The 24558-nt window shown below is 44.3% G+C and overlaps 1 protein-coding gene across 2 annotated transcripts in view; it reads right to left on the bottom strand.

The window, feature by feature from the left end:
- Positions 1 to 1064: 1064 nt before the first annotated feature.
- Positions 1065 to 24558, bottom strand: part of BTBD9 (BTB (POZ) domain containing 9) — a 192492-nt gene continuing 168998 nt past the window's right edge. For both annotated transcript variants that reach the window (XM_075677978.1, XM_075677979.1), the window contains one exon: positions 1065 to 7848. In XM_075677978.1, the coding sequence (XP_075534093.1) occupies positions 7678 to 7848 (171 nt within the window). In that variant the 3' untranslated portion in view covers positions 1065 to 7677. The remainder of the gene's footprint in view (positions 7849 to 24558) is intronic.

Genomic DNA, 24558 nt, shown 5'->3' with positions numbered 1-24558 from the left:
TCACCTCGGACATGGCTTCCTCGCCACGCATTCTGCGATTCTGTGCTGCTAGCTCAGCTAGAGATGAACGGAGCCCACAACGTTCTCCTTTGTAGTACCTAGACGAATACAAATCGAGAGATCCGAAAGCCCCACATTTCCTTCTCGCAACCAGTGCTCGTCACGCATGCGCAGAAAGAGCGGTTAAATCCAACTTTGATGTGTTTGTGAGAACAGTAGCCGCCCGATGCAGCAGCTTTCCTGCAGCACTCGCCCACCCGTGTCACGTTAAAGCGCCGGTGTGCACTCAATTTCCTATTCCGGCACCAGCAAACCTCTTCACAGGTCGTCGCACACTGCCTTCACAGCTATCACCACCAACCCGATTGTGATAAGCATAATCATCCGTCAGTGCCACAACACGCGAAGCATAGCGTCATTGAGAGCATACTCTTTTAACCAGTGGTAACTGAAATGCGCCACTGCTCCCTGCTGCAGGCGGCGCGAAGTGAGTATCATGTTTCGCATCCCTCAGTTCCGATTTCGTTTCGATTTCCCGTAACCATTAAAATACTGCACAATAGGAGAACAAGGGGTGCCTCAGGCCCCACCAGCTCGACACGCGTCGGTGTCTTGTGCCACGATTCGCGCCATGCTTCACATTACGTCAACTACATCGAGTCTGCCAAATTTTTTCAGTGAATTTAGATTGTATGTTTCCCGGTTATTGTGTTTTTGTTGCGTTTTTATCCGAAACGTATCAACGAAGTTCTACTTTCCAGCTCACCCAATTCGCAATCCCTGTGCAAAAATTGAAGCATTGCATGGTGAAGTATTCCAGAGGCAAAAAGCCACTGCAAGTGCACAACACCGCTTTTGATGGTTTCGTTTCTCCACAAGAGCCTCATCCTCGTACCATTTTACCATTATTTATACTTGCTAAAGATATTTTGTAAGAATACACATAATCCCAAGATGTTTCCAGGAAAAGACCATAAATATTCAGAGATGTGTTTATTTAGAAGTAATTACTCCTGCAATTGTTCTTAGTACTAGCACCCAAAAAACAAATTCGTATTATAAAATGGTGAATTAAACAATTTATTATCAAATATTTTTTTCACACAGACAAGTATCATCAGTAATATTGTATACTCACGTACAACATAGTGATTACAATCCACAAGACCCTTTTCACAATCATCCTAGGGTTGACAACAACTCTTCTCTAGCACATGGCCCAACCGTTGAATGGTATATAATTACATGACACTTCATTAGTCACAATCCTTATGGTCAGGTTTACATTGCCTATGCTTGCATAGACGCGTCGCTCGTTTGAAGAGATGTTCCTTCAGTGATTCATGCACAGCATATTCAACACATTTCAAGCATCATGGTTACATAAGTCAGAGCAACAACTGTTGGCTAGGATGTCTTGAACACTGACATGTCTTATTTCACTCCATAGACAGACTTGTTTGAGGCACAGGAGCAATTGTTCTGTGGCTCATTAACTCTGAAAATTCGCCCTTTGTATCCAAAGCACTCTGTAAAAATAACTACATTGCCCAGCCATACATTGAAATTATTTCCTGGTATCTGTGAAAAGGCAACACAACAGGCTAACAAAATATGTTGCTAAATAAAGCATTTTGGAAAACAAGTTCACTAGCAAAAGAAATGCCTATTAACGCAATTCAAGGCCACATCTGTCACCAGAAAAATTCGTAGGTGGCATTGCAAGTAAACTAAATAAAAGGTGCCCTGTAAGCGACCTAAATAAAGAAGCAAGATTTATTTATAAGGTTACAAGTTCCCATGGTGCAGAATGCAGACTGAATTGTCAGTTTCCTAATAAAAAAAGTCAATGCATATTTAACATAGTTTCAATTTAAGAACATGCCTACAAAAGAAAAATGCAAGAAAAAGAGAGAAAGAATGAGTTGGCTCAAGAAGTGGCTTTTACTAAGATAACAGCAACTTCACCTCATACCCAGTACGTCAGGAATCGACATGACTGCTGCAAAAGCCACAGAATTTGCCAAGGGCACCCACATAAACTATTCACAAAAGTTAATTCAGTTGCAAACACAATTTGTGCTTCAGCGCAACAGTTGCTTTTGGTTTACATGACAAGCCTTAGAGGCCAGTACACTTGAACAAAGCATTTAAGCGATCGGAAGTGAGCCAAGGTAGCCTCTCGAGCACTTCAGCTCTCTGTCTAAACTCAGTGACATTACTCCCGAGTCATGCAGAGCTTAAAGGAGTACCAACGCAAAATTTTCTACCTTTCTTGTGTGAAATCTAAACCCTTGACCACGAAACCCTAAAAAAAATTCTGGCAAGCCTCATTGCACCCGATATAACTTCTACACAGCTCTTTTCCATACCTGCCAATTTCAAAATTTATAAAACACTGCAGACACAATAACAAAGTGAAAAAAGATTATTCACATTTACACATATAAAAGATGTGGTACGTGTGAAAGTGGGAACAAGATATTTTAATCTGACACCGAGTTCTTGAAATGCCGCCCGAGTGTCATCGAAATTACCTAGGCTTGTTTGCCTGCACAACCGGGCACCTGCGGCTAAAACGGATGATCCACGTCTGCCCCCTTGGCCGTGAGTGTTGCTGGCTAAAATTTCCAGGGCTAATCTTGCACACAAACGCAAATGCCCAAGAAAGTAGACGGCAGAATGGCCGCCACAGCGGCTCAAGTGGCAATGCAGAGTATGTGGGTGTGGCTCTCCTGTATGGCAAGTTATCTTTTCGTCCACTTTTATTTCCTTTTACCTTAATATATTTCTAGATTTAAATTAAAACATAACAATCAATTTACATTATGCTTTCTTTGGTTTCATTTTCTTTTTTATAATTTTGTGAATAATGAAAACTCGAGCTCCTCGGATCTCTATTCTTCTCGTTCGTGACACAGCAAAATTTGCTGACGTTTTGTAGCAATATGAAAGCACTGCTCATGAAAAAATTAACAAAATTGCTGCGCCTGTCTTTCAGATGAATTCGCCTGTGGCAGCCACAGTCCTACGCACCATAAGATGTCAAAATTAGTACCGCCAAAGTAAAAATATGCTAACATTTGGTGCACAGTAAAAACTTTTTTTTTCTACACAAGGCATACGCTGTTTATTAAGATTACCTGACCTTTTTTTCTGTAAGGACACTATGAAAAGGCATGCAGCTCTATATTTGCAGCAAAAATTATCTGTGTCATGATATTTACTTGTGAAGAGTGTAATGGCGGCAAAATATTCGACCTGTCATTTCATTGGTGGTTACACTGCTAATAAGTGCGCATAATTGAGTGTGTCCAGGAAGTTGTGTCTGAAAAATCACTTATGATATTTTCATCCTGTTAATCAGTTTTGCCCTAAATAGGATGCGAATAAAAAAGTTGTAAAATTACTGGTGTCAATATGACAATCGATACCTATTTCTAGAAATCGGGCATTTTACAATAAAATCGAAAAAGTTGGCAGATATGCAGACACAACAATCGCATTAATAGAGTAGCCCAATGTTTCACAAGGAATCCACTTTCTGGGTATCCAATCTGAAACTGGTTTGTAGAAGCAAGCATTGTAGTAAATTATTTACAATGCTCCAGTGCTTGTCAATATTTTTTCGGGTTTAAAGGGTTTGGACCTTCAATTAACACAAAAGAAGCAATGACAAGACAAAAATGACATGTTGGCACTCCTTTGAGGTTCTAAACTGTCATCATGGCAGACCCCAACAAAAGACATTACACTAAATTTATGCTACAGTGACACGAAGAGGTTCACAAAGTGCTTATGCACTAAACCCCACAACAAGCTGCTGCAGTTCAGCTGGTGTTGTGTATCACACAATCACATGGTGATGATGTGACTTTTTACAGCTTGACTGCCATAGTGCCCTGGGTGTCGCACCTGCTCACATGGCCTAGCTTTTTTTCATGCTTGGAGCTTATGGCCCTAACTCCATGCTCTGCTACACAGCACAAATGAATTAAGAAAGTGCAAACTCCACTGGACAAAGTGGCATGCCTCGACACTATGTACCTTTCATATTGCAAGTGTTCATTTTAGCCGTACTAAAGTTCATGCGCAAAAACAACAAAAGCAGCAGACTGCAGCAGGTACACAAACACTGGACAGCAAGTACAGTTTGTGGTGCTTGGTGTCTTGCCTTAGTGCATACTGCAGTGGGAAAACTGCGTAAGAAACGAGCAGTCAGGCACATGCAACACAAGCTATTAACTGGCAGCTTATTCAGTGAATGAAAATATATACAATAATATGCCTTAGCAATTAGAACATACCAGTGGTGCATTGACATGAGCATCATTTTTTGTCTTGGTATACTTTTTCTCATCTTCTTTGCCACATTGATGCACAATGTCACCCACCATGCTCTTTTTCACGATTGTCATTTTTACCTTTATTTTTGTTCTCCTTTGATTTATTACTTGTTTACATTTGTTGTTTTTATTCTTACTTTTTTGTATTTGATTACAAGTACCTTCAGTTTGCTCACGATATATGGAGTGTCCATTAGTTGCCAGCAGGCCGTAGCTCTTGCCTCTTATCTGGTGCCTGATAAACTCACAGCCTTAATGCGTTTTTGTTCTTTTTCTGATGGCGGCTATCTTCCATCTTCCTTGCTTCCAGCCATTTTATTGTACATATTCGTTTCTCAAACACACTACTAGTTGATAACCAACACTTCTGTGTCTGAATGCTTGTTTCTAATGCTGTTTTCCACTACGTGATGCAATACTAACTAGCCCAGAGTCACCTTTTCTGTATTTGCTCCAATCTGGTCCTTTCGTTGTTTCTTGCATGCAAACTTTAATTTGCTACACCAAATAGCCAAATGTCAAATTTCCCTATTGTCATTTGCCTTGAACACTTCAGGCACCACCAGTGTCCAACTACTGCCCAGCCAATGTGACCCTGGTGGTTCTCATTTCATGCACAACACGTCTTTGTTCTTCCAAGGCTGTGTCTAACCCAGCCTTTTCTCAGTTGAGTGCATGCACTGATGACACACTGAGGCTGTCATGAATCTCAACCGAGTGGTATCATGTTTACTAGTGGAAAGGAGCATACACACTAGCGAAAAAACGCACACGGCACGCTGCCGCCAGCAAAATGCAGCTGCTGCAGAGCAGCCACATTAACTGGCAGTGAGCCGCTGTGGCAGTCATGTGATAGTATGAAAATCTCGCCTCCTCTCTTTATCTCTGCGTGTATGTACGAAATGTCGTGTGCTTTTTCCTTCGTTGCCAAATCAGTGTCGAATCCAGATCTGACAGATCAGTGCTGTGTTTACATTCTTTGTCCTTAACGTGAGTTATGTAGAAGATAACGATGCTGTTGCCACTAATCGTAATCATGCTGGTGCGCTCCCTGTTGTTCATGCATTGCAACATTCAAAAGACAGGGAGAATGAGGTTCTGGGCATCGCCTCCTTGTACTCAGGGTCCGTCTTGTACAGAATTAGATATGGCGCACTGTATCCAAAAACATTTTCTTCGGGATGTCTTGGTTTCGGTTTAGACCCATCATTGTAAAAAACAATTTCAAGCCATGACAATCAAAACAAGTGTGAGTTAGAGCTGACGTGAGCAGACAGTAGGAAACAAGCGGTCCAGCTGAAACCAGATATGAGTACGAGTTGCGCGGTTGGGCAAGTCTGCATGACACCAGTTTTACCAGTACCGTATTGAAGGGGCCACTTTCACTGGTCTCCGGCATTAGAAGCTCACTTGCCACCACTGAATGCCTTGAAAAATCTGTCCAGGACCGATCCCTCCCGCAGCAGGAAAAAGCTGCCGCAAGGCAGCTTTCGTGATGTGTGTCTTGCCTGTGGCCACATATGTTTTTTCGCTAGTGTGAATGCACCATAAGACACGGCCTCCTGCGAGACCTGCTTCCCCCTCCCCGCCCCCCATGACATATTTGCAAGCTTCAAATTTTGAAGAAAAAAAAAAAAAGAAAGTTTCAGAAAAGATTAAACTCTGAATGCTTGGCATTCGGTATCAGTTGATACAATTGCTAAAGGTTCTGAAGTTGCAGAGGAATATCTAACGCTAAGTATGAACAGCATTGAGGGCAAGTATCCTTGGGAGGGACATGATGACCGCGATACCAATAATGTCAAGGTGACGACATGAGAGTGATGCAGTAGCTAAGCTTTGGTGATGATAGGAGCAGCATTGAGAGCAGCAAAGAATGAAGGGGAAGTTGGTCAGCAGTGCTTAACCTAGAATAAGTGTCAGTGCAAATGCTAAGCCAATGTTTGCATTATTCTGTACCTCATTTGCACTGTCGTTCATGGTTGTAGTGAGCTGTCAAATGACCGTATTGCACAAGAGCCCCACCCTGCTGAGATTTTTGAAAAATAATAAGTGCGAGTCTTGCGAGGGTAAATACAGCACATGCGAACAAATAGATGCATTGGAAGAGATCGATGTGACAAGCACTTGTCGTCGCTATGTTCACTAGAGTGTTATTCTTTTTTTTTTTTGCCCACTGTGACATGAATGTGATATCACTGATGCTACTGTGATATTATGAATAATACACAATAATATCACTGTCATATAAGAGCCTAAGCAAAGGTGCTCAAAGGCTGTGTCCACAGCGTCACTATGGTGCCCATTTAATGAGCTTCCTGGTCACCACGTGACATACTAGATTTGTGACCAATACTCATGGTCACATTCTTGCAATTACTACCCGAGTGACAGTGTTAGTCACTAGCACTAGCTCTGACACACACTGTGTGAGAAACCTTGTTCACTCACTCCAACGTGATCACACTTACACAATGCTGCACTGTGTTCATATTCATTCTTGTGCCATTCGAGTACAAACTATTCCAGTGAAACTTTGGCAGAACAAAACAAATAAAGCGATTTCACTGGAAATGCGAAAGCTGTGACAGGTTACTGAAAGAGAAATGTCAGCCTGCAAAGATGAATTTTTTTTTTCATTAGTAAATCCAGTCTTAATAATAAAGAAATGTGTGACAGATAAACAGAAAGCAGGGCACATGTCACGGTGGCAACAGAGCCCCACAGCTGTCACAAGAGCCCTTGAGAAGCGAGCCACGGGGCCACCGATAACGATGGTTAGAGGGGAACAAGATGCACCTAAAGACGTCATTGACACAGTCTGCTAATATTCAGGAAACGGTGGCGAGGGCAGACAGCACATGTGTGCCCAGAGAAAAGGTGGGCAGGATAATCACTGTTCACAGGATAATCACTGTTCCCATCTATCGCAAAAACAACGGAGGAGTGATTAACCTGTGCATGTGAGTGTGAGCCACAGAACAATGCAATAAATATTATCGATATAAGTGGGGCTACAATAGCATGAGGATGACTCGCAGCACAGCAATCACAAAAAATAGAAACCATCTGTATCAATTATACACATATTTGCTTACTTAAACCCAAAGAGAATTTTCTAGGGTTCATCTGTAGTGAAAAACTGCGCTTGATATGGCATTATTCGATATACAGTGCTCGGAATGCACATGCCAACTGCATGGCCATTTCGCAGGCTTCTACAGCTACTGTCATAGGAAACAGTGCCTGTCCTGACCACATTTTCTCAGTACATACGCATATCTTACGCTAAGCAATGTTTCACCAAAACAGTCACTGTGTCTGTCCCTATTCACGGATGCTGAAGTAGTTTCTGCTGTGAGACGTCGCTGTCATGACTCGATGATGATGAACTGCGCCGCTCACTTGTGCCACTACAGTGCTTCGGAGCTGCTGCTGCGGCTGTGGCACCAGGTGTCTCCATGCATTGGGCTGGGCACTCAAAGTGGACACAGTGGAAAACCTGCGTGGTGAGTAATGAGTGTGCTTGTTTTAATTGTTCAAGCTAATACCAGAGGCAGGCAGCGAAGAGATGCAATCATCATGTTACATTGATGATGACTAGCTTCGATGCACCCTGTGTGAGAAATGTGGTCAACTCACTCAGAAGTGAGCACATTCCCACAATGCTGCACTGTGTACATCTTCATTCTTGTGCCATTTGACAGCAAACTCCTGCCTTATATCATAGTTATGTGTCCCTGCAGGGACAAAGGAGTCCCCTGGCAATCCCTGCCAGCCTGTGACCTTAAATTTGTAAAATTCCAGTCATGCCACCAGGGAGGAAGAAGAGGAGGAGGAGGAGGAAGGGGGGTAATAGCACACTTCTTATAAAGGCTTGCCTATAGCCCCATCAGGCACCAATGAGTACTGTCATTTGAAAATTTTATTTACTACTCTTTTTACATGCTTTCATAAATATCATGAAAGCATGAAAAGCTGCAAAACGGATTAGGAACTTTTAATTCTTTAGTGAGTTTTGTCAAGTTTAGTGAATGTGAACTACATGTGAGAACTCTCCCCAAGAAAGCCAGATACGAGAAGATCAGCTATCTTCTGTCTACCATACTTGCAAAGAAAGCACCCATTCAGCCACACAAAATATATGCTGGATGTAAAACACCGTGAAAAATAATGAAAAGAGTGAACCCTCTACATCACAACATAGTTACATGAGAGCAAACACCCAGACATAAACCTTCCACCTTGTTTCACTAAAAGACCTTGCACACATTATTCAAACTTCCTGCACGGATCCAATCAGAAGTGTTTCAAGATGTTTGAAACACATATTACATATCATCATCCACATCAGTGCCGTTGATTATGGGACACGCAGTGCCTGAAGGGGATAGGACACAACTTTTCAGCAATACATGTGCACTTTACTAACAATCGCTGACCCTTAGACGCAGCACACAAGCAGCAGCAAACTTGGCAGAGGAAATACTGACAAGGAACACATTGTTTTCCAAGTGAAGTGTTCTTTGCCTCTTCCCCAAGGTTTGGCCAATTACCATTTTCTCGCCATATATATAAGACAAAGATTGTATATGCTTCAAACACAAGTACCAGCAAATGGGTTTATATGAACCCTGTACATGTTGATCACGTAGTTTGAGAAAGCACACCTATATTCTGCGTAATAAAAAAAAAACAAGCTTCTACCTAACGCATTGAGCACATATCAGGTCATAGGCATCTCTAAAGAATACCAATGCCTTAATCCTTTCAGTGTCACTGACGTACCGGTACGTTTTTGGGTTTCTGCACCATCGCGTCATTGACATCAGATAGGAATGTGAGGACCGTACCAAGAGAGCATTTGCGATTATCTGTGTCACTTTGCACGCAAGCACAAGTGTATAGCTCATGAAATTGGTGGTGTTTGTCTGAAGCCGCAAAGCAAGCGAACAAGGAAGGTGCCTGGGCCACCGTGCTGGCTCCAGTTTGTCTGCAAATTTCACCTACGTATTTAGTTAGTGCTATGGGCAATGACAACGCAGAAATTTGAGGATAAAAATCGGCGTCCTTCATACTCTTTAAACTAACAATTTGAACACGAAGTCTGACACGCATATGCCCAAAATTGTGTGGCTGAAGTGTTTGCTATTAATGGATTACGAAAAAATTTACGAAGAACCAAGTCTGCTTGCTATTCAAGAATACATTGAGCATGAAATGGGAAGTGGTTATTTCAAGCACTATATTGCACTCTCTTATGGGGGGTGCTCCCCCTTATCATCATGCTTTACTTGTATGCGGAAGCCAACCGGTACTTCGAGTGCCACTTCCTCAAGCAGCACATTCGGAATGAATGCAGACGCTGTGACCAGAGGCACAGTTGTCTCAATGACGGCATTTCAAAGCACTAGCTGTCACGAGGAAAGGATGTGAGAACCATCCCCTTACCAGGGTGCCACCATGCGGTACTGAGTGATACTACTTTGCCAGTGGCACCACCATACTGTCCCAAGGCATGGTTGTGCGGGCTTTATCTTGAAAGCGATCTGCTTTGGGGGCACAGTCTAGGTGGACCGACAGCTCGTAGCTTTGCATGCACCATGTTCTCACTGCTCAGTTTGCGTTGAAGCGATAGACAGCGCGAAAGTCACTTCGCTTGCCGTTGCTGCTGCGATTCCTCACGCCAGCGTTTTGACAGCAAGCATCCACGGTTATCGAGTGTGAAGTGTTCATGTTTGCCTGTGCACGTTGACACCATGCTAGGTGATTTATATAGTAAGCTAATGTTTACAACGGGGCCTCCTACTCCGGTGGCTGCTGCGTATGGCATGGCTGCGTGAGCCCTGTCTTGAATACGACCTATGATGCGGACAGCGTAGGTGTCAAGGAGCACTGAGGGCTGACAGCATCATGTGTGCTATAGTACCCATACGCTTGCGCGTCACTCGCGTATACAAGGTGAAACATCACTAACTTTTTCCACTTCCTGCATAACCAAAAATAGTTGAGTAGAATTTGTTGCTGGGCGAGTTGATCGAGATATCATGAATACATTGTTGAGCCAAAAGGAAGATAAAGACTTAAGAGCGAGAGTAAGGAATGACAGGTCAAGCGCTGAACTTCAACTGAGTTTATTCTTACAGCAGAGCAGGGAGAACAAAAAAATGCACGTGTGTATATTAGTGTTGTCTAGAGCGGTTACAGTGATGTTTTTAACAGCTGCATCTCATTGTCAAACAGAAAAACACACGTATCACTAATACAACTCGTGCCTCTCTTTTATGTGATACTCCTCCAAAAGTTATCTTGCTGATGTATTGCCACTCCTGCCAAGTATCTTAATCTTACACAGTAGTGGCTGGCATCTGCCTGCCAAGCAACCCATGCAATGTGCATGTAAATGCGCATTACCTTTGCTAATTATAGACAATTCATGCTCCTGGGCCCGGTCATTGACACATCTCCCCGTTTGTCCCACATAGGACTTACCACATTTCAGCGGTATCTCGTATATAACACCCGTCGCACATTTCATGTACCGTCTAGTGTGCTTTTTCTGGCATCCTCACTTTTTGTCAATGCGGCTTATGCGCGGACACAGGCCAGCCAACTTGTGTGGCGCCAAGAAAACAACTGGCACATCAAACCTAGTAGCGACTTTTTTCAAGCTACAGAGAAGTTTGTATATGTATGGCACCAGTGCGGGTTTGCGTCTTTCTTGGTCAGGTCTAGGCATACGCCCTTTTCCCTTCAGCTTCTGGAGCAATGTTTTTGACACCACCCCTACGACCAAGCTCGGGTAGCCCACGGAATCCTCTAGAATGGGTATATGCTGCTCCAGAAAGGGCATGTGCCACTGCAACACAAGTGGTTTAGAAGCCTTAAATGTATTTACACATGCATGTCATGCCAATGCAACACAAGGGACACAGAACTTGTGTTCTTTGCACTGTTAAGCATAACCATTACATGAAATTACATCGTGACATGTTGTGTAGGATGAAAGCACACACGATCGTATGCACTGCCATTAGCAGTATAGCAATTATTAATCACTTGAATAAAGGTTTGCTCCACGTAGATTCCAACACATGCGTTGTTTATACATAATCTTCAGATCACCATCACTTTTTTTAGCGACTTAGCTGTTGCGATTTTCCCTGCTTCAGAAACTTGCATGCATAAAATTTCTTCGAGCAAGTACTCATTTTACATTATTTTGATGACTGAACACTTCTAGCACAATGTTTGGAGTTAAACGAGTAAATCATTCTCACAAACTTTCTTTTTCTTAACCCTTTCAGGGTTAATTTTTTCGCTATATGCGACCGTCTAGGGTCGATTTATTTTACTGCAGATTTAAAATCTTCAGAGTGACCTCCTTTCGAAAGAAAATTGCCGTAATTTTTCTAGGGTCACCGTAAAGCGAGAAAAATATTTTGCATTAGTATATATGTACTGTTTATTCATGAATAACAACAATAAAAAAAGGAAATAAACTTATAAGAATTAAAAATTTGAAACATTTTTATACACATAATGCTTAAACAATGCGCACACGAAAATTTCAAGTCTCAAATGTTCCTGCTCTTACACTAATTTTTTTATCTATAGCGTAATCAAACTGCTTAGGTGAGCGCACTCAAGAAAACTGTGTGGTTGTGTATCCGTCAAAAAAGCAAAACGTGTGACAAACTTCCGCTAATCTTCGTCTTATCACCACTCAGAGGCGATAATCAGATAATCAGAGACTCCAAAAAAGGAAACGCATGCATGACGGCATCCTTGGCGTATGCACACCCATGTGAGCAATAAACGAGTGAGTAACAGGCGGTCACCCTTTGAACAATTAGTAACGAGATAGCCATCAGTTTTGCAACCGCAAGAGGCTGAAACTGCCCGCAGAACAAAACCCAAACTAACCGCTGCCCCCCTTCGTGCCAATGCATGAGCGGGCAGCGGTTAGTTTGGGTGTTGTTCCGCGGGTATATAGGCGTGCCAGAGTAAACAAACCATGCAATAAAAACTGAGAGAAGGAGCCGCGAGAAAAAAAATCCCTGTATTCCCACATAGTGGCAGCACATGCCAGGAAAGAAAAAGTTAGGAAATTGGAGCGTTTTTTAAACTTACAGACAGCGCCGTAAATATACGCGGTTGACCATTTTGGACTTGTTCGCGGCGCAGTATATTTACGTCACTGACCCTGAAAGGGTTGAAGCTTGGTGTAACGTTTGTAAAACTGTAAACCAAGCCCAACTCTGCAGACTTCAGCGGACATTTGGAAGAGTTGGCAGGTGGGCGATCCCCAATCCTGTCACATTTCAGGCAACTGTGTCATCTCCTGCAAATTACCTCATCTGATCATACAACTTAATTCTATGCCATCCTCAACTGCACTTCCCTTTCCTTGGCACCCATTCTGTAACTCCACTGGTTATCAGCCCTATATGGCATACATCGCCCACCATCATCATCACCAGCCTGGGTGATGATGATCGCCCACTGCAGGGCAAAGGCCTCTCCCATGCTTCTCCAACAACCCCGGTCATGTACTAATTGTGGCCATGTTGTCCCTGCAAACTTCTTAATCTCATCCACCCACCTAACTTTCTGCCGCTCCCTGCTACGCTTCCCTTCCCTTGGAATCCAGTCCGTAACCTTTAATGACCATCGGTTATCTGCCCTCCTCATTACATGTCCTGTCCATGCCCATTTCTTTTCTTGATTTTAACTAAGATGTCATTAACTCGCGTTTGTTCCCTCACCCAATCTGCTCTTTTCTTATCCCTTAACGTTACACCCATTCTTCTTTCCATAGCTCGTTGCGTCGTCCTCAATTTAAGTAGAACCCTTTTCGTAAGCCTCCAGGTTTCTGCCCCGTAGGTGAGTACTGGTAAGACACAGCTATTATACACTTTTCTCTTGAGGGATAATGGCAACCTGCTGTTCATGATCTGAGAATGCCTGCAAAATGCACCCCAGCCCATTCTTATTCTTCTGGTTATTTCACTCTCATGATCCGGATCCGCCGTCACTACCTGCCCTAAGTAGATGTATTCCCTTACCACTTCCAGTGCCTTGCTACCTATTGTAAATTGCTGTTCTCTTCCGAGACTGTTAAGCATTACTTTAGTTTTCTGCAGATTAATTTTTAGACCCACCCTTCTGCTTTGCCTCTCCAGGTCAGTGAGCATGCATTACAATTGGTCCCCTGAGTTACTAAGCAAGGCAATATCATCAGCGAATCGCAAGTTACTAAGGTATTCTCCATTAACTTTTATCCCCAATTCTTCCCAATCCAGGTCTCTGAATACCTCCTGTAAACACGCTGTGAATAGCATTGGAGAGATCGTATCTCCCTGTCTGACGCCTTTCTTTATTGGAATTTTGTTGCTTTCTTTATGGAGAACTACGGTGGCTGTGGAGCCGCTATAGATATCTGGCCCGACCAGCTCCATTTCTTCTTAATGTCAACTAGAATATTTGCTACCCCTATTTGCTCTCTAATCCCTGCTACCGTCTTCTTTTCCCGAGCTATAGATAATACTGCTATGAACATGCGGGCCAAATGTCATGTCGCTGCATGCAGCAAGGAACCCAAAATTCGCATTAAAGATAGCTGATCTTATTGTGCGGCTATAGAGGCCCCTTCTATTATGTCCTGCCTATGACATAACAGATGTGTTAGAGCCATTGGTCAGTTGTTCATGAGAATGAGTTACTTCAATGCAAAAGCTCCCAAATAATACCCACATACGCACCTCTCTAATCTCCTAATAAACGAGGAAGCGACTGACTGCACCTTTAAATTTTAACTAAGCAATTGTTCCCTCAAGAACGATCACGCCTGGGGGAGTTCGTTTAGAAATCCTTTATTAAGCAGAAAATGTTTTTCTACAAAAGACTAATTTGAATTAAATAATTACATTTATTTAATATTGACACGGGTACTTGTTTGTCTTTATCGGGCGACACGTTTCACCACCTAACAAATGTTATTGTACAGCACAGGACGCGCCTGCATGTATTGGAAGTTTCTGGAACGTTATCAATGGTTCCATCAGATTGTCTGGTCACCGAAACTTGTGTAATCTAATTGCATGTATGCATGATGTGAATAGTGTGGAAGACACGCGGGTCCCAGTGATTACTCTGGTACATTCGACGACTCACGTATAAAAGCCGACGTGCTTGACAAACTGATCAGATTTTTGCCGATCGCTGACTGTGTTCGCCGTTTTCAATGAGCATTGAGTGTAGCCTGTTTTTTCTGGGCACAGGTTCGCCCAATAAAGTTAGTTTCGCCATTCACAGTTTTGTTGCAGAGTCCTCAACCGTCACTACCACGTGACATCTGATGGAGGTGCAGGGTAGTGGTGGACGACAGAATTGTGCCGTCACTGGTCCCTGCCATGGGCGCGGAGAGGTAGCGAGACGGCGGGCTACAGCGGCGTATGTCATCGCCTGCGACTGAGGCTGCGGCGATTCAGGGGCTATTCCGAGTTGTTGTTGGAGCTCCTCCCGTACGATGTCGGCAATTGAAGCAACTTGAGGCTGTGATGAAAGGAACAGCTTCTCTAGCTCCTCCCACACGACCGCTTGGATAGTGTTGCACAGGTCGTCGGTGGCCAGTGGCTGAACTGCGGTGTAGTTTGTAGAGTTCGTGCAGCGGTTGAATTACCGGTTCCGCATTTCGAATGTCTTCTCGATGCTGGTGGCCTCACGAAGAAACTTTTCTATGGTTTTCGGTGGGCTTCGTATCATTGCGCCAAAGAGTTCTTCCTTCACACCATGCATGAGAAGGCGAACTTTCTTTTCCTCGTCCATATCTGGGTTGGCGTGGCGGAACAGATGGCTCATTTCTTTCACAAAGATGGCTGTGTCCTCAACCATCCCTACCACGTGACAATATTGTGTTACATCTTCACTTATATGTTCACTTCAGAAGCTTGTTTTTATGTGAAATATCCTGAACCACGGTGCGCAACAGAGGGCAACATCAATGGGTCACTGAAATCCAGCCTTCTCGAAATCCGACTAGGGGATGTGGGAGGAAGGATGTCCTCAGTGAAATGTCAGCTGGGCAACTTTTTGTGCAACCTTTGTGCACAGGATGTAGCACTTGAACAGGCTGATGTTGATTAGATGACGGAGCATTTTCACAATATTTTCTCACTCAACGGTGGGCAATTCTGTATATCACAATACACTGGTAAGCAAGGCTCACATCGCCCATTCCATTATTGTATTCAACAACAGCTCCAGGCTCCCTTTATCTGTTTACCGAACTTTCTTATCACTGTCACAATCTCATGATCGAGCACTGTGCTAATGATACACACTCCTTTCTTGTTCATCCATTTGATAATAGAAAGCTTCCTTCTCTACTTGTGACCATGCAATTTCATTTTTTGAGGTTCTTTTCTTTTATTTCTTTTGAACCACTTTACGATTAGTCCCGCAGCATTGCAAGATAGTTAAGAAGTATAGGAGAGCTGTAGTAGTTGTCCGTGTGCAGCACATAGCCCTTGTCCAGGTGGTCAACATACAATGTCATGACAATGTGTTGGTTTTTCAAGGGAAGCTGAACCATTGCTTGGGAAAGAAAACTCGCATGGAGTGCTGTGTCCTGTGTAAACAAGAATGTTCTAGATGTATCCACTCACAGATTCACCGTCTAAAGTACTGCTAATCTGAGAGAAATGGTGGAGAGGAATGTAGAGTAAAACCTCGTTAATATGTGCCCGCTTACGGTGTAGTTATGGTTAAAACGTAGTTGCTACAGTTCCTCGGCTGAGCCGCCATTGAACCCAATGTACTGACTGACCGCTTACGACCTAGTGCTTCATAAAATGTGTACCGATTAGCGTGTAACGTTTTCATCAAGTTGCAGTATGCCGTAACAGCCTGTTGCAACCCCCCCCCCCCTTTTTTTTACTTAAAAAAAAAACATGGAAACTGCAATTAAATCGGTACTTGGAGGTAGTGATCGACGCCGTGTATCGACGACGCCATGTTGGTGATGGTGATTGGGCTTCTTCCTTTAGATTGGGTCACCAAGCGTGGAGAGCGCAGCATAGCTGAAAGCCCCAACAATTTTACTGCTTCGCAATAGGATTTCATGCGTGTCATCGCATTGCATGTGTGTCATCGACGTGGTGTCATTCATGGTGGCTAAGGGGCGACTGGATATTTCATTACACATTTGACTTAGTACACAGTGGTGTCGCTTGTGGTGGTTCAGCATAGACTGAATATTTTATCGGGTTTCGTCAGGAGAAACGGAGCCATACGAAAATTGAATGGACAAGATAGTCACGAACTTAGCATGAAGGAGAAGTTGGACATCCGTGTAACATTCAAACCAGAGCAACAAAGACCGCCATCACATGTGCGTGGGGACTGCCGGTCACAACAGTTTGTGGCACATGGAAAGTACGGGAAAAGCTAAGGAGTGGTGCTGCATCAAAAATCAAAAGGTGCCGCTTGAGGGGATCAGCCTTTCCCAACGTTGAAGAGGCCTTGATGTGGCTGAAAAAAGTCAGAAGCCCCCTACCCGGCGTAAAGGCAGAAATATTTGCTAGTCAAATGAACCACAAGAATTTTTCTTGCAGCAACGGTTGGCTAGCAAGGTTTCAAGCGCGCCACAATTTAAGTGCGAGGGTGGTGCACAGAGTGGCAGCACATGCAGACCGCAAAGGTGCCGCAGAATGGCAGAACGGGCCGCTGCCAGAAACGCTAGCCAACTAAGCCATCGAAGACATTTTAAACTTCGACGAATCAGCACTCTTTTACAGACTTCTGCCCAACAGAATGTTGGCGTTCAAGGGTGAAAACTGCGTGAGAGAAAGGCTGTCAGTTGGTTTTGTGGCCAATGCAACAGGAAGCCAAACGCTTCCACTGCTTGTTATCGGCTGGTATAACCGAAGTGTTTTAAATGTGTCGAACTGCCCTTGGACGTCATATACAGAACAACACAAAAGCTTGCATGGCTTCAAAGCTTTTCAAAGAACATGCCTGGCTCCTGGATTGGCGTTTTGAGAGAGAATAAAGAACAGTTCTGTGCTCGACAGTGCATCAGCACACGGTGTGCTGGATAACCCGAGTGCAATCGAACTCTTCTTGCCACCAAACACCACGGCGCTTGCACAACCCCTCGACCAGGGCTCATTTGCTCAGTCAAGCATTTATACAAAAAGAACTTGCTGTACAGAATGCTGCTAGCAATGGAGTGTGACAAGACGTCCTTCATCGACATGCTAGGTGCAATAACCAAGCCTACTCGTGGCAGCAGGTGAATTCCACCACAGCCAAGAACTGCTTCATTCAAACGAAGTTCGTTGTGTGCATGAGCAATGGCGAAAACGAAGAGAACGCCGGCGTCTGTGACAGCCTGCTCACAGAAGTGTTGGAGTGCCAAGGTAATGCAGAGGCTTTGCAGTTTGCATTGTTCTGTGACCTAGACAGTGATGTGGCAACATCTCCCGACTTATCAGACAGCGAGATTGTTGCCGCTGTTGTGTCTTGTGAAGTTGAAGTTAATGAGAACGACAATGTCGAAGTGGACGATCCAAGTCTGTCTCTGACAGCAGTTGCTGAGGCTGTGGCTGTAGTGAGGGCATTTGCCGAGAAGAAATGCCTCATGACAAGGTTGGCCCAAGGTCTCTCAGAATTTGAGGATGCTGTTGTCGCTACAAGGGCTCTGTGGCAGTGAATTAAACCAACTGACTTCTGGTCCATTGCTTCGGAATAAAGCAAGATGTGTACTGTGAACAGTACTACTCCTTAGTTTTCCTTTACTTTTGAAAGGTAAGTCACGGCTAATTCGTGGTTTTTGCTTAAGGCGTATAACCGGTTAGTACGCATTTTTTCCATGTCCCCACCAACTATGTATTAATGAGGTTTTACTGTGCATCTTCCAGCTCAATAGCTCTTTCCATAGAAGAAGGCTTTCAGTAATAGTTACATCTCTCTCTGTAGTGAAATCTGCTTGGAACTTCCTAACAGCAGCATTCAACCCTGCAAATATTTTGTGAAGACGAGAGTTGTCATGCTCTTTTTTTTTAATTATGAAGTTTTACGTGCCAAAATGATTATGATTATTATATTATTATAAAATTTCTGATTATGAGGCACGCCGTAGTGGAGGACTCCGGAAATTTAGACCACCTGGGGTTCTTTAACGTGCACCTAAATCTAAGTACACGGGTGTTTTTCGCATTTCGCCCCCATAAAAATGCGGCCGCCGTGGCCGGGATCCGATCCCGCGACCTCATGCTCAGCCGCCCAACACTATAGACATTGAGCAACCGCGGTGGGTAAGAGTTGTCATGTTCCCCAACAAATTTATCGTCTGCGAAATGAAGAAATTCCACCAAAAGCAAGAACCTCTTCCCTCTGTGGATGTTTTAATAATAATAATAATAATAATAATAATAATAATAATAATAATAATAATAATAATAATAATAATAATAATAATGTTTATTTCACCTTGAGATTTACAGATAATTTTTCAGGGTTGGCCCAAATCAGGAGGAGACTTGTCAGGCCGTACCCGGCGACCAGCAGTAAAAAGGCGCTAGTGCAGTTTCTAAAACAAAAAACCTTAAGCAAACAAGAGCAAAAAAAAGTTATTACATGAAAGGGTATAATACATAGGTAAACGTTGAGCAGGTTGTATGGGCACTTCGGAAAAGTTTACACAAAGGTATTGAACTAATTCACGTTTTGAAGACAGAGAAAATAAGGAATCTGGCAGTGAGCCAAAAAGCCTTGGTATACTTAATGCCTTGTAAAATAGCCACTCCTCGTATAACATCTCGGAACATAAAAGAGGGGTTTGACCAAAGCAGTCTAACAGGCACATGCTGAATTAAAAAAGCACTATCCCAGTAATAATTACGTAAAACGGTCTGCAAAAAGAGAGCATCAAATGACGGAAGGTGTGTGCTAGAAAACAGGTTCAAACTCTGGGAAAAGGTAAACATTGTACTTGACACTTCCAAGTATGGTCTTCAAAAGACAGTTGATTTTTTTTGCACCAGAGAACAATTATAAAACAATGTGATGCCATGGCTGAGCGCTCTGTAAATGAGTGCATGTGCAATAAGTTTACGAACAGGGTAAAAGATTAAAGAATGCAAGTTGTATAAAACGCATGACATACCATGAAGCTTATTGGATATAAGTGAAAGATGGCTATTCCAGGTCACATCTTCGTCGAAAGTAAGACCTAAGTACTTATTACATAGTTCTTGAGTAAGGCATTTTGGTACAATTACTGCATTGTGAATTGTGCAGAATACAAGATGTGGTTTTGTCAACTCTTTTATGCAGGTTTTGAAAACAAACAAGTTTTGTTTTTGATATTTTAATTGATACCATGTTATTGGGAAACCAATCCATAACTGATATGGCATCAACTTGAAGCGTTTCGATTGCATTCTGATGTACAGCGCCAGCAGCAAGAATAACCGTACCATTCGCGTGCCATATTTACTTGCATAATGATCGCACTAGCGTAATGATTGCACCCCTGAATTTTGTCGTCAAAATTCGATTTTTTTTTCTTTCCTATGTAATGACCGCACTCCAAACTTGCCGCAGCGATACGTCATGTGCCAAGTCTAGCTAAGGATGGTCATGCTTACCATCTGTCGAATGCTGTCGAATGCTACGCGAACGACTCTTTTAAGACATACCAAGCGATCTGCACACACCAAACATTCTTAAACAGATGCCCAATTTTATTGCTTTCATCACTTTCCCCACTTCACTGGAAAAAAAAGCTACAACCAAACTGCCTTGGCTTTACTATTTGTAGGCTTTATAATGGTTGTGATCAACAACAACAAGAAGGCGCCTTTCGATTCCTCTCATGAGCAGGCAAGAAATTGCGAGTGGCAACGATAGTAGCCACGTTTACAATGATACATTAGAAGTGTACCCTATTCATACGCTGATGCTTGTAACACAGCTAAGATATTCGGCCACCCTTAGCGGAAACGTGACATATTAGGATAGTAGTAAGGACAAATGCCGCAGTTTTCACAGCATGCCCGCCATGTGCTTCTGTCACTGGCAGCTAAGCGCGCCCATCTCTGTTTCTGTCCCCTCAAAGTGGACATGGCTATGCTGTTGCCGCAAACTTGCCGATATTAACGATATTATTCATTACTGATACAGACAAAACTATTTCAGTGCACGCAATGTACTCACGAGAAGAAAATAAATCGCGTTCAGCATGTTCGGCTTGCTCTGCCGGCCACCATTTTTGTTTTTGTGTTCTGCACCGTTACAGCGACAGCCACCTGTTTGTTGACCTGCTGTCATCTCGCAGCAAATGGGGGAAGAAAAAAAAATTTCTTTTCGTACAATTTGAATTTGCATCAATTTTCTTGACAAAAAGTGTGATTATTATGCGAGTAAATACGGTATTGAAATGTATAGGATTTATTTATTACAGAACTCAAATCATTTACGTATAGATTAAATAAACGAGAGGAGAGTACCAAACCTTGTGGAACTCCGGACTTCAAGGTTATGCTATTGCTGGAGTAATTGTTGACAGAAACCAATTGAATACGATTGGAAAGTAATGAAGTACTAAGTAGTTTCAGAAAGGGACCACAAAATCCTAGCAGTTCTATGTTTTTCAGCAGTAACTGCCTTGGTTGTGTCCTTGGAGCCTTGGTTGTGTCCAGGAAAAGATCACATGACACCTCATTAGCATCTAAGGCTGTGTAAATAATGTCACAAAAGTCTTCCAACAGTGTGGTGGTGCTCCTTCCAGAGCTATAACCATATTGCACTTTACACAGTGTATTGCTCATGTCAAGGAAACTTCTCATAACCAAAAGTAGGTGTTCCTTTAAAATAAGGCTAATTGCCGGCAAAATGGAAACAGGTCTGTAGCAGGGTTCTCAATAAACAGCTTGCCAAGGTTAGCTTGTGCATGATGCTTTGCAAAAGGCATCATGGTACCCAGAAGGAGCTTGATTTAATTCTTGTTGATTTTTGTTCCCAAACTTGCTCACAACTTCCCCCTTTCAGACACCCAGACACGTCGCCGTCGTGCCTCGCCGTAACTAGCTCCGCAGCTGGGGCCAGCGCACTGCTCTTGCTGCGCACTCCAGGCGTTATCTCTCGCAAACGGTGCGCGCCTTGCTCTCTTCGCTCCTGCTCCAATGCCACCCCTGTGCGGCGGCAATCAGAGCGCCGGCTCGGTTGGTAGCTAATCTCGATGATGTGCTGCTGCCCAAACCGAAACGCGTAGCCACTTCCGTTCGCCACTTCCGTTCGCCACTGCGTGTAACCCCCACCCCCCCTCCTCCATGGCGGAGAACGCGCGTGGTGTTCTCAATTTGTCGAAGCGCCGGCTCAGTATCAGCGGATAACAGTGCGCACTTCCCAAGCCGAAATGCAGAGCCACCTTCACTTGACTCGCTAGCAGCGCCAGCGGCGTTAGTCAGTTGCTGCCATCTCTTCGTCACGCAATGTTTCTGGGCACCTACGCACTGCCTCCCGTGACCTCCCTATAAGTGAGACAGTTGCTCCAAGCTATGCTCCGTCTGCGGTAGCTGTTGCGAAATGTTCCGCACCAGACTAATTGTCCGAGGCTTACAGATGGTTTATATTACAATATAACCCGTCTGCCTATATAAATAGCTTATTCTCAGCCAGTTCTTTCTGAGCCATGAGCGAGGCAACCGGTGGAAGTCCTTCGTCTATTGCTGCTGCTAAACGAGCTGCCCGATCAGAGGCCCAGTGCTGTCGCCGCCAGAATCCAGAGGTGCGCTACACTGAACCAGCTATTGGTGCAGCAAGTCGAGCATACTATATCCATCCATTTCTGCAACCACAAAGCTTCCTTCCATGACAATCAAGAACTGGGAGTGAAGTGTTTCTTCAAGAAGGAATACCGTATTTACTCGCATAATGATCGCACTCACGTAATGATCGCACTGCTGAATTTTGTCGTCAAAATTCGATTTTTTAAATTTCCCGTGTAATGATCGCACCACGAACTTGCCGCAGCGATATGTCGTGTGCCAAGTCTAGCTAATATTGATCGCGCTTACCATCTGTCGAGTGCTACGCGAACGACTCAAGACAGACCAAGCGGTAGGCACGCACCAAACATTCTTAAAGGGACACTAAAGGTTACCAGAAAGTCAAGTTGAAGTGGTAAAGCAATGCTCTAGAACGTCTAAGGCATCAATATAATCGCAAACAGAGCGTTAGTAACCGAGAAATTGAGGTAAATGTATGACACGATTTGAGACCCCCCAGCGACATTCCGGTAGCGTGTTTCTATTTACGCCCAAGCCCAGCGCTCGACCGCTGTGCCACCATGCGCCGCTCACGTGTACCACGTTTCTATGTACTTTTCCCCCAAAGCGTCATGACGAGCGCTCCCTAGATCCCTGTAGGTACTTAACGTGGGACTGGGGAGATGTTTTGCGTGAGCGCACAATCTGCTCACCCAGCTGTCACTAAGAGAAAATAGGTTTTCCATAACAAGCCGCCTAAGCTGTTTCGAAATAAGAGTTGCGTGCAGAAGCTGACGCAACACTGGACGAAATTTTTCAGTTTGGATAAGGGGATAAAGGGATGTGATAAGAAGTTGGTTGTGGTGTGCGAGGCGCTTCGATCTACAAAAGCTGGGATAATCGTGGGGCATGGAGGGTTTCTCGCACCACCAGCCACATCATCGCTGCGCTCTAGCTTCCTTTCCTTCTTGACATCACTATCTCTCTTCCAGCAGAAACAATAGCAAGGCGCCGGCGCCATACATGCCGTACCGTACGCATATTAAACGTCCAGGAACAAGAAAAAAAAAATCACGCAGAAACTCCTCTGGGAGTTAGACTATGCTTAAGCATTGTGCCACTAGCTCATCTACGCACAGCCCGGTGTCATTACCAATGTTATGTAACTTGATTAGGCCATTACTAATGACAGCTCAGTGGCGACACGAACTGGTGCCGACGGTGGCGCAAGGAACATTGATGATGCAAGCAAAGTATTGCACATGGAGGCCCGAGGTGCGCTGATGACGGTTCCGATCATTATACAAGCCGTTATCGCTCTTCAGCGCCTTATTCATCCGTGTGAAACCACTGGAGACTTTTAGCGTGTCCGCTATTCTGGCAAACGGGGGTGTTTTGGGCGGATTGCCGGATGAGCCGGGGCAACGTGAGCGGCCGGAGCGGTCCAGCCGCCGTGGTGGCGTAGAGCTCCACCAGACAAACACAGAGCTAAAATTACATTAAGCGACTATCTTCTGCTTCACTGCTGTGCAGTGGCGTAATTGTCCACACGAGCGCGCCACTGTCTAAAATTTACGCCAGCAGCTAAGCAGAATATATCAATTGGCTCCGTGTTTGTGTGGTTGAGCTTTGCGCCAACAGCTGGCGCCACCAATCTGGCCGCTCACGTTTACGCCCTCGTTCACCCGGCAAACTGGACGCACTAAAATTCTCTATTATTGAGCCATGAGCGTACTCAGGCGGCAGCTTCTTATGGCAATGCCGCGTGGGCCACAGCTTGAAAGCGATCTGCGATGCCCACAAAACAGTGCCAACAGCTCATAGCTTCGCGCGCTGTGTTTTTGCCGCTTACAGCTGTTAGCTACGGGACCGTTTCCTGAGCCTACTTCGAGTTCACCAGACCACATCGAATCGTGCCACAGCTAATTAAGAAGCGCAGAAGCACGGATACCACATTCCAGAGGCGCGGTACGTGCAAACAAGTTGGCGGCCCCCACCTCGTGTGCTGCAGGTGGAGCTATTCACTGCTTGACTCTTCCCGAAAATGAAGCGAGAGCCTGGCACTGTTCCAGGTAACTTGGGTCCAAGAGGCAAGATGGGTGTAATGCACCGTGAAACCCTGGCAGCGTCGCCCTTATCTGCCTATTGTGACGGCGCATTGCAAGTCAGCAAGGCAAGACCGCAGGGAGAAGTAAGCCCTCGGACAATTGGGGACCAAGCAGCGACACTCTCCGCCGGATGTGACACCATCGCACGGGCGCCTACCATTGGCCCAAAATTACGACACCTGAGCGGGCTCGCCGATTGGCCGAAAATGGCGTCACCTGAGCGGGCTCTCCCATTGTCCGAACGGGACGTGTTTTCGAGACACCGAAGGGCTTAAAAAGACACAGACCGGGAGCAGCAAGAGAGTATTCCTAGAGCATTCCTTGATT

Source organism: Dermacentor variabilis, unplaced genomic scaffold, assembly GCF_050947875.1.
Source record: "Dermacentor variabilis isolate Ectoservices unplaced genomic scaffold, ASM5094787v1 scaffold_14, whole genome shotgun sequence".
NCBI lineage: Eukaryota > Metazoa > Arthropoda > Arachnida > Ixodida > Ixodidae > Dermacentor > Dermacentor variabilis.
This window is presented reverse-complemented; position numbering and strand designations above follow the sequence as displayed.